The sequence below is a fragment of the Rhincodon typus genome, chromosome 2 (genome assembly GCF_021869965.1).
Source record: "Rhincodon typus isolate 14 chromosome 2, sRhiTyp1.1, whole genome shotgun sequence".
In the NCBI taxonomy this organism is placed as follows: domain Eukaryota; kingdom Metazoa; phylum Chordata; class Chondrichthyes; order Orectolobiformes; family Rhincodontidae; genus Rhincodon; species Rhincodon typus.
In genome coordinates, this window is record NC_063333.1 from 22,900,734 (window position 1) to 22,913,542 (window position 12,809).

The 12,809-nt window shown below is 40.4% G+C and overlaps 1 protein-coding gene across 1 annotated transcript in view; it reads left to right on the forward strand.

Annotated features, from left to right (window-relative positions):
• wdr37 (WD repeat domain 37) overlaps window positions 1-12,809 on the forward strand; it is a 121,624-nt gene that overhangs the window by 43,411 nt on the left and 65,404 nt on the right. The window contains exon 5 of the mRNA XM_020530920.2: window positions 3,368-3,432. Within this exon, the coding sequence (XP_020386509.1) occupies window positions 3,368-3,432 (65 nt within the window). The remainder of the gene's footprint in view (window positions 1-3,367; window positions 3,433-12,809) is intronic.

Genomic DNA, 12,809 nt, shown 5'->3' on the forward strand with positions numbered 1-12,809 from the left:
TAATGCCCAGGGAACATAGTTTCAAATCTCAGCAACGGGTATTAAAGTTTAATTAATAAATCTTGAAGATAAATCAGTCATGGCAACTATTATCAGTTTTTCAAAAAACCCACCTTGTTTACAAAAAAGAATCTCATCACTTCCCTTGACATTCACTGCTAAAGTCTTTTTATTCACGGTGGAATGTGGGTGTCGCTGGCTTAGTCATAGAATCATACAGCACAGAAGCAGATCCTTCAGTCCAACTCTTCCATGCAAACCAAGTTTCCCAGACTAAAACTAGTCCCGTTTGCTCGTATTTGGCCCATATCCCTCCAAATCTTTCCTATTCAAGTACCTGTCTTTTAAATGTAATTGTACCTGCCTCTACCACTTCCTCTGGCAGTTCATTCTACATACGAACCACTGTTCACCTCTGTGTGAAAAAGTTACCCCTCAGTTAGCTTTTAAATCTTTCTCCTCTTACCTTACAAATAAACCCCCTAGTTTTGAACTCCTCCACCCTAGGGAAAAGACCTTTGCTATTCACCTTATTTATGCTCCTGATTTTTATAAACCTCTTTAAGGTCAGCCCTTAACCTCCTACAGTCCAGTGAAAAAACATCTCAGCATATCCCGATAACTCAAGCCCTCCAATTGCAGCAACATCCTGGTAAATCTTTTCTGAACCCTCTCCAATTGAATAATATCCTTCCTATAAGGGTGCAACCAGAACTGTACACAGTACTCCAAAAGTGGCCTCACTAATGTCCTGTACGACCTCAACATGATATCCAAATTCCTGTACTGAATGGTCTGAACAATAAATACAAGCGTGCTAAACAGCTTTAACCACCCTGTCTACTTGTGATGCAAATTTCATAGTTCTACGTACCTGAACCCCTAGGTCTTTTCGTTTGACAACCCAGGGCCCTACCATTAAATGTATAAGTCCCGCCCTTCTTCATTTTACCAAAATGCAATACCTTGCATTTATCCAAATTAAACTCCATCTGCCACTCCTTAGCCCATTGGCCCAGTTGATCAAGATCCCCTTGTAATCTTAGACCTTCTTCATTGTCAACTACACCACCAATTTTGGTGTCATCTGCAAACCTACTAACCATTCCTCCAAAATTCTCATCCAAATCATTTATATAGATGACAAACAAAAATGGACTCAGCAGCGATCCCTATGGAACCCTGGGTTCCCATTTCACAGGCCTCTAGTCAAAAAAATATCCTCCACCGCCATTCTCTGTTTCCTCCTGTCAAGCCAATTTTGTATCCAGTTGGCAAGCTCTCGCTGCATCCCATATGATCTAACTTTACTTATTAGTCAACCACGTGGAACCTTGTCAAAGGCTTTACTGAAGTCCATGTAGGCAATGGCTACTGCTTTGCCTTCATTGATATTTTGGTTATGTCCTCAAAAAACTCAATCAAGTTTGTGAGACCAACATTTAGTGGCTGCCCTAGTTACCCATTGTAGTTGGTTTGGGGATATGGTTACTGTTGACTGGAAATTGAATTGGACCTACCATATGCTGTGGCTTACTAGGCCAAGTTGGAGACTATATTTTCAGCATGGAGCAACTTGCTTTCTGTCTCATCTGTCCATCACCTAGAAGGCACATGACAAGAATGTGATAAAATACTCTCCACTTGCCTGTATGAATGTAGCTCCAACAACACTCAAGCAGCTTGACACCATCCAGGACAAAACAGATTGCTTGATTGGCACCCAGTCCACCATTCCCTTCCTTCACCACCGATATAAAGTGGCAGCAGTGTGTACTGTTTACAAGTTGCACTGCATTGTCACAACATGGCTCCCTAACAACATCTTCCAAACCTGTGACTGCTACCAGCTAGAAGAAACGCAGCAGATGCATGAGAATACTGCCACCTGTATGTTTCACTCCAGACCACACACCATCTTAACTTGGAACAGTATCACTGTTCCTTCAGTGTTATTGGGTTCAAAACCTAAAATTCGCAAGCAACATTGTGGGTGTGCCAGTATCCCAAGGACTGCAGTGGTTCAGGAAGGCAGCTCACCATTATTTTCTCGAGGGCAATTATGGATGGGTGATAAATGCTGGCCCAGATAGCAATGCTTATAATCCCATGAACCAATAAAACAATCATTCTTCAGAGAAGAAAATCTACCACCCTTGTCCAGTCTGACCTATGTGGGACTCCAGACCAATACCAATGTATTGAACTCTTAACTGCTGCCTGATATGGCCTAGCAAGCCACACTGTTCAAGGGCAATTGAGGATGGGCATCAAATGGTAGCTTTGCCAGTGATGTCCACATTGCACGTAGAATTAAAAAGTTCCAACTCACCTGTAATAACATCGGTGCTGGGGCCATTGTTGTTTGTCATTTCTGGGTGGGTTTGCGGGGGTGGCGTTGTGGGATGATGGATAAGGTTTGGCAGAAAGTTCCAGAAAGTTAAGATAGCTGAAAGCTTTGTTCTCAGCGATGAAATGAAGTAATCGGCAGAAGCCTGTTGATGACAGCTTAAAGGGCTTGAGACAGACAAGGCTGGAAAAGGCCATAGTTGCATGTTGAGGTGGAAATTGAATTTTTTTTTAAACTGGTTGCTTGCGTTTTATACTATGAATTAACAATAGATATGACTCCTTTCCATCCCCTATGCAAGAGGATTTTGTTTAGTAAGTGAAGTTATTGTGATGTTAAATGTCTAACTGTCCTCCCTTATGTACGCTGTTTTGACCTAATTATATTGCGTGTTGTTTACAAAAGATGCACTTCAATAGAATAGAATCCCTACAGTCTGGAAACAGGCCTTTCAGCCCAACAAGTCCACACCTAGTCTTAGAGCATCCCATCCAGACCCATCCCCCTATAACCCACCTAATCTACACATCCCTGAACACTATGGGCGATTTAGCATGGCCAATCCACCCGGCCTGCACATCTTTGGACTGTGGGAGGAAACCGGAGTACCCGGAGGAAACCCACGCAGACACGGGGAGAATGTACAAACTCCACACACACAGTCGCCCGAGGGTGGAATCGAACCCGGGTCCCCGGCGCTGTGAGGCAGCAGTGCTAACCACTGAGCCACCGTGCCACCCCACTCGCAATCTCACCCACACCCCTCATGATCACTTTTGCTTTTAAATTTTATTCATCACCATCTTAACAATTGATTTGTATGCATATTTTTAAATCTTGGTAATTTGCACCAGATTTCATCTCTGTAGAGAAAGGTGTTTAAAAAAAGGTAATTCATGTTTTATTTCTTTCTATGAATGTTTGATAGCCATCTCAAGTCTGGTTAAGAACTGGCTCAGTATCTGTCTTGCATGCAATGCTCTATTGTTGACAGAAGTTCTGATTGTATTTGTATAGCCAGTCACAGTACCAGCCAGTTATCTCAAAAACTGAAAACAACCTACAAGGCTTCTACCAGCAAGGTATGTTGTTGAAATGTATTCCAAGCATGCAACAGTTTCTGCCAGAATTAAACAAGTATAATTTAATATTCTATCATAACTTGTTGAAAAAAAGATTTCAGTCAAATGCACTCATTTTATGTGACTTATTTTACTCTGTTGATTTTTCAGTTAATAACACTTAGAATTAAAAAAGTATACGATAATAAATTATTGGAATGAAATGTGATTTAAAAAAATTAATGTCACCATGGCTCGGCTTGTAACATTCTCACCTTGAACCACAAGGTTTGGATTCAAGTCCCATTCCAGATGTTAGGTAGAAAAGTCAAGGGCCATACAGGAGTATTGCTCAATTAGAGGTGCTGTCTGTCAGATGAGATGTTAAACCGAGGTCCCGTTTATTTTCTAAGGTGACTATAAAAGATCCCTGGCTGTAAATAACCCCATTTTACTATTCATTGGCATCATTGCTGATGTCCGGGCAATGTTTATCACTCAATTAATACCAAAGCATAACCTGGCCTTTGTCATCTGTCTGTTTGCAGGAACTTGTGCACAGATTGGCTGCTATATTTCCTACATTGTAATAGAGGAGTCTCTTCAAAAGTTCTTAATTGTTTGTTAAGCACTTTGATCTTTGTGAATGCAAGTAAATGTAGGTCTTTCAGTGAATGCAGGTCTTTTGATTCTTTCTGTCATTAAACTAACAACATTTGTTGGATAAATGTGCTGCAAATTGATCTGGAAATGCTGTAGTCTTACCCTTGTGTGTTCCCAGCAAGCAACAAATCTCAGTTTTTTCTTCCGCTTATGATATAGCGGTCAAACTCTTTCCCAGGCAAAGGAATTGGAACACGCAACTTCAACATGGGAAGTTGGGAGCTATGGGGTGGAGACTCGTGGGTAATTTCTCTTTCAGTGAATCCATATGCATGTTGCATCTAATTGGTAATGGTGATGAAATGTTTGCTACTTAGTAGAATTTGAAATATGTTGTAGAAGATATAACAAAAGTGCTTTTGGATGTATGTCATACATTTTGGAACATGAATAACCTTATGTATGTATGATATATGCTTAACAATAGAGAGTGAACAGATATGAGTGTTGGTTTTGTATTTTTGTAACTGTTTAAAAAAATGTTAACTTAGTGATGAGCATTTAGCATGAACATTTATTAGTCTATGTTCCATATTTTGGGATCAACAGCTTGTTCAATGAATCTCCAATGATATTTGTAGCTGTATTGGATTCTGGAGGGAGAACACTTTCTGTGCTTTGTTTCTGTCCTATTAGCTAGTAAGTCACTGTGGCACATTTCAGATAAAGGTGAATGGGGAGCATTTGACAACAAATGTAAATAAGATTTGCATTTCAGGGTCTTTGAAAGAAGAATGCACTTCAGCACACTTAGTACATCTGAATCATGATGGCATATAATCGACACTGATAGTAAAGGAATTCTCATTATAAATAGCCTTTCAGCCATAATTTTCTTGGGAAAACAGCTTGTTTTTTTACCCTAATTTTCTCATAATTAGGGTCTCTCATTCTTGATATTACCACTGTGAATCTCTTTACCCATTTGTCATGGCCTTCATTTCCTTCCTGATCTCGGGTACCCAAATTGGACAGAATGTACCGTGCCCCAGTCCCAATTCTTGGTTTTACCTCCTGCTCCCTGGACTTTTGAGTCTAACAGCTTAAATCCTGCTGCAGCAATACTTTTATAGGTTGGAGCCTCCTCTTCCTGCTCCTAAATGCCTGAGTGATGAGCAACCCAAAGATAATGATTTCCTCTGAGTGCTTCTGTTATAGTCAGGGTGTTCAACATCTTACATCTTTTTATTTTCTTTCCTTTTAGTTTTTGAAGTTGGGTAATTCATATAGGCCTAAGAGTGCTGCTTTGTTAGGATTCCTTTTAGTTTTTGTCACAGCTTTGTCAACTTAGTCCTCCTCTTGTATACTTAGATCCTAAAATGTCTCTTGCCTTCTCCCTATTCAAGCTTTACATTTAATTTGTATATCCTCTCTTCCTTATCATAGGAAAATTTATCTCCTCTCATTTCATCTGGTGCCTCTCGTTGCCAGCTTCAATATGACTTCCTCAGATGCCGTACAGGCCTTTTCACTGCTTTGCTCAGATGTTTTAAGGGAGCTATGATAGTGTGTTTCAAGCATCAGTCAGTTGCACTTATGAACAACATGAAGGCAAGTTTACATGTTGGTGGAAGGAGCAGGACAAATAAACTTCAAGTAAGCTTTGAAGTGACTGTACTGCCTGTAACTCCCCAGTATTCATCTGAGAAGGATGCATGCTGGATCATAAGCACAATACTTTTGTCATTTGAGAGCAGACAAGGTTCAAGTAAAATTTATGGCCGTTATAGTATCGTACATTCAATGAAAAGGTTTAAAGTGGCCGTTTTTATTTTATTGCCAGGAAAGGTAGGATGGTCACCTTACATAACCTCTGTGCCATTCACCTTGCTTTTGTTTATGGATAGCACCAGTAGTTAAACACATACTGAATTGTTACCTACTTTCACAGAGGACAGCATTGATTTCAAGGAGATGACCATTTACAGTTCAAAGTTTCCCACATTTTATTTCATCTGCCATACTTTTTCTGAAGTAATTTATCTATTTGGCTTTGCAGTTTTGCCGTGCCCTTTTCACAACTTATTTTCTTACTAATCTTCGTGTCATTAGCAAATTTAGCAACTGTGCATTCAGTCCTTCATTCAAGTCATTGCTATAGATTGGAAATGGTTTAGGCCCCAGTACTGACCTTGAGGCTCTGCACTTATTACATTATGCTAACCAGAAAATGATCAAGTTACACCTATGTTCAGTTTCTTAGCCAACCAATGCTGTGTCCATGCTAATATGTTATCCCTATATGATGAGCTCAAACTTTGAAGTGGCACCTTGTCAAAGACTTTTGGAAATCCAGAAGTTACTGTACACTTACAGATTGCCCTTTTCTACATTGCTTAATATTTTCTGAAATTTGTCTTTTTAAAAAAAAATCAAAAACAGTTCACTTTAGCGAAGTCATTTTGACTCTCTGATTTTTTTTTTTAAGTGTCTTCCATAAAGTTTTGAATGATAGATTTTTAATATTTCCCCAATAACAGATATTGGGCAAACTAGCCTGCAGTTTTAAACCCTATCAGTTGCAAGTTCCCCTTCAAGCCAATCACCATCCTGACTTGGAAATGTATCGCCATTCCTTCACTGTCATTGGGTCAAAATCCTGGAGTTCCCTCCTGAATTGCATTGTGGGTAAACCCATAGCAGGTGGACTGCAGTGATTCAAGAAGGCATCTCACCACCATCACCTCGAAGGCAACTAGAGACAGGCACCATGAGTGAATTTTTTTAATAGGTTGGCCTCTTTCTAGCCCCCACAGCTCCCTGAGCCCCAGTCCCAATTCTTGGTTTTACCTCCTGCTCCCTGGACTTTTGAGTCTAACAGCTTAAATCCTGCTGCAGCAATACTTTTATAGGTTGGAGCCTCCTCTTCCTGCTCCTAAATGCCTGAGTGATGAGCAACCCAAAGATAATGATTTCCTCTGAGTGCTTCTGTTATAGTCAGGGTGTTCAACATCTTACATCTTTTTATTTTCTTTCCTTTTAGTTTTTGAAGTTGGGTAATTTTAATGGTTTTGGTAAATGATTAAGAAGGTTTTAAAATTCATGTAAAATGTGAATACCAACAAATTAAAACACTAAACAGACATTATTTTAAGCAACACAACGTGGTTAAAACATTGAACTTGCCACATGGATGAGGAAAATACTGCAAATGCTCCTGTAAAATATGGTTCCTGAGATAGACTAGTTGGACTGAATGGCCTGTTTCAGTGCTGTAAGTTACACAGTAACCATTGCTGTAAAGTTGACACCACTAACATGCTTATGATTGCCCAGGATTTTATCTCGTGCCAGCAATGCTGCTATTTCTATTTTATAAATGTTATGATATTCAGATGCATCTGAGGATGTCTTGTGAAGTAATTTTAGCTTATGGGGTTTGGTTGATAAAGTGGGCTGGCTAGCTGGTTTTTGATGCAGATTGACATCAACAGTATGGGTTCAATTCCTGTACCAGCTGATGTTAGAATGAAAATTTTCTTCTGAAAGTCTCCCCTCACCTGAGATGTAGTGATCCTCAGATTAAACCACCACCAGTTATCTCTCTCTAATGAGACACCAGCTCTGATAAGACTGTGGAAGCTTTACCTTTTACATTTATTCCAAAAATACTTGTTTAATATGTACTGCAAAATCTTATCAGTATATTAATTTTCATCACACGATCCTCATGACCCTTTTGTACATTGATTTTCAAATTCACTATGCGTTGTCCTCTCTGCTACAGAATATGCTTGCAATCAAATATAATGTAATTTGAAAATACATATATGTTTGCTATAAATCATGTTGGATTTATTATATTTGTCAGATTGTAGCTTTTAGAGTATTTTTGCGTTGTTTCTGCATCCATTAAAAAAGTATTCAAAATGGCCTGTCTTGTCTGGATACCTAAATTTTAATTCTTTTTACATTTTATGATAGACTTTATTATGACCATCTTTATTTTGCAAACTGCAATCACAATTTTGAATATTTTGAATAGTGTAGAAGAAACAGGCAATAATTTAAAATAAGTTCTCTTGATGTTCTAAAACACTGTAGTTGTAGTATCGTGAATTTAAATGAGGAAAGAGATTGTAAACAGAGTTTTAAAAACTGGCCTTTCACCTGTGGGATTTAAATGTTAATGTAGCCTGGATGGAACTTGTAGAAGTCTAATTTCCACTTGAGTTCGAATCTCAGCATACTTATGGAGTTGAAAGAGTCATAGAGTTGTACAGCACGGAACATGAATCTGGATAGTAAAGATATAACTGAAGGAAACAGAAGTATCAATTTGATATGGATGCTCGTTTGAGGTGTTGTTCGGGTAACAGTCGCATATAGGTATTCAGTGTTGTTCTAAAAGATATTGTACCTCATCTGGGAGTGTTTGACATTGACAAAGACAGAATTAGGGCATGGTTAGGAACATGGGACTGGGATATCATAGCTATTACAGAATTGTGGCTCAGCGAAGGACAAGACTGGCAGATTAATGGTCCGGAATTTAGATGCTATTGGAAGGATAGAAAAGGAGGCAAGAGAGGGCGGGGGAGTGGCATTTTTGGTTTTAGAGAAGATTACGCCTGTAGTTAGGGAGGCTATTCCTGGGAGATCATCCAGTGAAGTTATATGTGTGGAACTTAAACATAAGAAAGGGATGATCACCTTATTGGGATTGCACTATAGATCCCCCAGCGGGAAATTGAGAAACAAATTTGTAAGGAGGTGTCTGCAATGTGTGAGAATAATGGGATGGTTATGGTAGGGATTTTAATTTTTCGAACACAAACTGGGACTGCCATAATGTTAAGGGCTTGGATGGAGACGAATTTGTTAAGTGTGCACAAGAAAATTTTCTGATTCAGTCTGTGAATGTACCTACTAGAGAAAAACCAAAAGAACTGTGGATGCTGTAAACCAGGAACAAAAACAAAGTTGCTGGGAAAGCTCAGCAGGTCTGGCAGCATCTGTGGAGGGGAAAACAGAGTTAACGTTTCGGGTCCGGTTCTGAGGAAGGGTCGCCGGACCCGAAACGTTAACTCTGTTTTCTCCTCCGCAGATGCTGCCAGACCTGCTGAGCTTTTCCAGCAACTTTGTTTTTGTACCTACTAGAGAAGGTGCAAAACTAGACCTACTCTTGGGAGCACTTTGGGGCTAATGACCATAACTCTATTAGTTTTAAAGTAGTGATGGAAAAGGATAGACTGGATCTAAAAGTTAAAGCTCTAAATTGGAGGAAGGCCAATTTTAACAGTATTAGGCAAGTACTTCCAAAAGTTGATTGGGGGTGGATGTTTGCAGGTAAAGAGATGGCTGGAATATGGGCAGCATTTAGAAATGAGATAATGAGTCCAGAGACAATATGTTCCTGTTAGGGTGAATGGCAAGGCTGGTAGATGTAGGAAATGCTGGATGACTAGAGAAATTGATGTTTTGGTTAAGAAAAAGGAGAAAGCATATGTCGGGTTTGGACAGCAAGGATCGAGTGAATCCCTGGAAGAGTATAAAGGCAGTAGGAGTATACTTAAGAAGGAAATCAGGAGGGTAATAAAGGGGCATGAGATAGCTTTGGCAAATAGGTTTGAGGAGAATCCAAAGGATGAGTATTTTGCATCTGTGCTTACTGTGATGAAAGATATGGAAGATAGAGAATGTGGGGAAATAAATAGTGACATCTTGAAAAATGCTCATGTTACAGAGGAAGTTGTGCTGGACGTCTTAAAACGCATAAAGGTGGATAAATCCCCAGGACCTGATCAGATGTACCCTCGAACTCTGTGAGAAGCAAGAGAAGTGGTTGCTGGGCCCCTTGCTGAGATATTTGTATCATTGATAGCCACAGGTGAAGTGCCCGAAGGAGGTTGGCTAACGTGGTGTCACTATTTAAGAAAGCTGATAAGGAAAAGTCAGGGAACTATAGATTGGTGAGCCTGACATCGGTGGTGGGCACGTTGTTGAAGGGAATCCTGAGAGACAGGATTTACAAGTATTTGGAAAGACAAATACTGATTAGGGATAGCCAACATGGCTTTGTGTGTGGGAAATCGTGTCTCACTAACTTGATTGAGTTTTTTGAAGAAGTAATGAAGAGGAATGATGAGGGCAAAGCAGTGGATGTGATCTATATGGACTTGAGCAAGGCATTCGACAATGTTCCTTGTAGACTAGTTAGCAAGGTTAGATCACATGTTATAGATGTTAGATCACAGGGAGTAGTAGCTATTTGGATTCAGAACTGGCTCAGAGGGTGGTTGTGGAAGGTTGCTTTTCAGATGGAGGCCTGTGACCAGTGGTGTTCCACAAGGATCGGTGTTGGGTCCTCTGCTTTTCGTCATTTATATAAATGATTTGGATATGAACATAGGATGTACAGTTAAATTGGCAGATGACACCAAAATTGGAGGTGTAGTGGACAGCGAAGAAGGTTACCTTTGAGCACAACGGGACCTTGATCAATGGGTCGGTGGGCCTAGGAGTGGCAGGTGGAGTTTAGATGAATGTGAGGTGCTACATTTTGGAAAGGCAAATCGGAGCAAGACTCATACACTTAATGGTAAGGTCCTGGGGAGTGTTACTGACCAAAGAGACCGAGGAGTGCAGGTTCATAGTTCCTTGAAAGTGGAGTCGCAGTTAGATAGGATAGTGAAGAAAGCATTTCGTATGCTCGCCTTTATTAGTCAGTGCATTGAGTATAGGAGTTAGGAGGTCATGTTACGGCTGTACAGGACATTGGTTAGGCCGGTTTTGCAGTATTGCATGCAGTTCTGGTCTCCCTGCTATAGGAAGGATGTTGTGAAACTTGAAAGGGTTCAGAAAAGATTAACAAGGATGTTTCCAGGGTTGGAGGGTATGAGTTATAGGGAGGGGCTGAATAGGCTGGGACTAGTTTCCCTGGTACATCGGAGGCTGAGCAGTAACCTTATTGAGGTTTAGAAAATTGTGAGGGGCACGTATAGGGTATATAGGCAAGGTCTTTTCCCCGGGGTAGGGGTTCCAAAACTGGAGAGCATAGGTTTAAGGTGAGAGGGGAACTGTATAAAGAGGGGACCTAAGGGGCAACACTTTCACGCAGAGGGTGGTGCATGTATGGAATGTGCTGCCAGAGGAAGTGGTTGAGGCTGGTACAAATACAACATTTAAAAGGCATCTGTGTGGGTATATGAATAGGAAGGGTTTAGAGGGATATGAGCCAAATCCTGGCAAATGTGACTAGATTTATATAGGATATCTGGTCGGCATGGACGAGTTGGACAGAAGGATCTGTTTCTGTGCTGAATATCTCTATGACTCTATAATTTACCCACAACTGACATTAGGCTCACCTGTCTGTAATACCCTGGCTTTTCCTTGCGGCCTTTTTTAAATAATAACACAACATTAGCAACCCTCCAATCTTCTAGCACCTCACCCATGGTGTCGATGATACAAATATCTTTGCTAGGAGCCCTGCAATTTCTTAGATAGCTTCCCACAATGTCTTGGGAGACACTCGATCAGGTCCTGGGGATTTATTTACGTTTATGCGTTTTAAGACCTCCGGCACCTTGTCTTCTGTAATATGGACTCTTTTGAAGACATCACTATTTATTTCCTCTCATTCTGTAGCTTGCATGTCTTTCTCCACAGTAAATACTTAGGAGAAATATTCATTTCTGATCTCATCCACCTTTACCTGCGAACAGCAACCCCCAATCAACTTTTGAAAGTTCCTGTCTAATGGCGTCAAAATTGGCCTTGCCCCAATTTAGAACTTTAACTTAGTGGAACAGACTTGTCCTTTTCCATAACTATTTTAAAACTGATACAAGCACGGTCACTGGTCTCAAAGTGCTCCCCTACTTGCACTTCAGTCACTTGCCGTGACTTATTTCCTAAGAGAAGTTTGAGTTTGCCCCTTCTCTAGTAGGCCATCTACATATTGATTGAGAAAGTTTTCCTAAACATACTTAACAAATTCCTCCCCATCCAAGCCCTTAATATTATGATAGTCTCAGTCTACGTTTGGAAAGTGAAAATCCCCCCACTATTACAACCCTGCTATTCTTCAAACTATCTGGCATCTCGGTACACATTTGCCCTTTAGTTTCCTGCTGACCATTGTGGGCACCTGTAGTGCAATCCATTAAAGTGATCACCTTCTTGTTTCTCAGTTCCACCCATATAGCTTCACTGGACAATCCCCCAGGAATATCCTCTAAGTAAATGCTGTGATGTTCTCCCAAATCAAAAAGTGCCACTCTCCCTCCCCTCTATCCTCCCTATTGCATTTGCACCATGGAACATTGAGCTGCCACTCCTGTGCCTCCCTTGGACGTGTTTCTGTATTGGCTGAGATGTCCCTGTCCTATGTTCCCATCCACGCCTTGTGTTCATTAGCCTTATCTGTCAGGCCTCTTGCATTGAAATAGATGCACAAATTGTTGAAGGTAGCAAGGCAGGTTGAGGAAATGTTTAAAAAGGCATGTTGAATCCTGGGATTTATAAGTAGGAATGAGCAAAAGCAAGAAACTTCAGATGGACCTTTATAAATCATGTGATTGGTTTCAATTGAAGGATTGTGTCTAATTCCGGACACCATCCTTTAGAATGATTGTGAAAACTTCGGAGGCAGTGCAGAACAGGTTAATGAAAATAGATCCAGGATAGAAGGACTTTGGTTCCACGGCTAGATTGTAGAATCTGGGATTGTCTTCGGAGTTGAGAAAGGTGAGACAAAATTTGGAAGGAGTCTTCAAAATCATGAGATG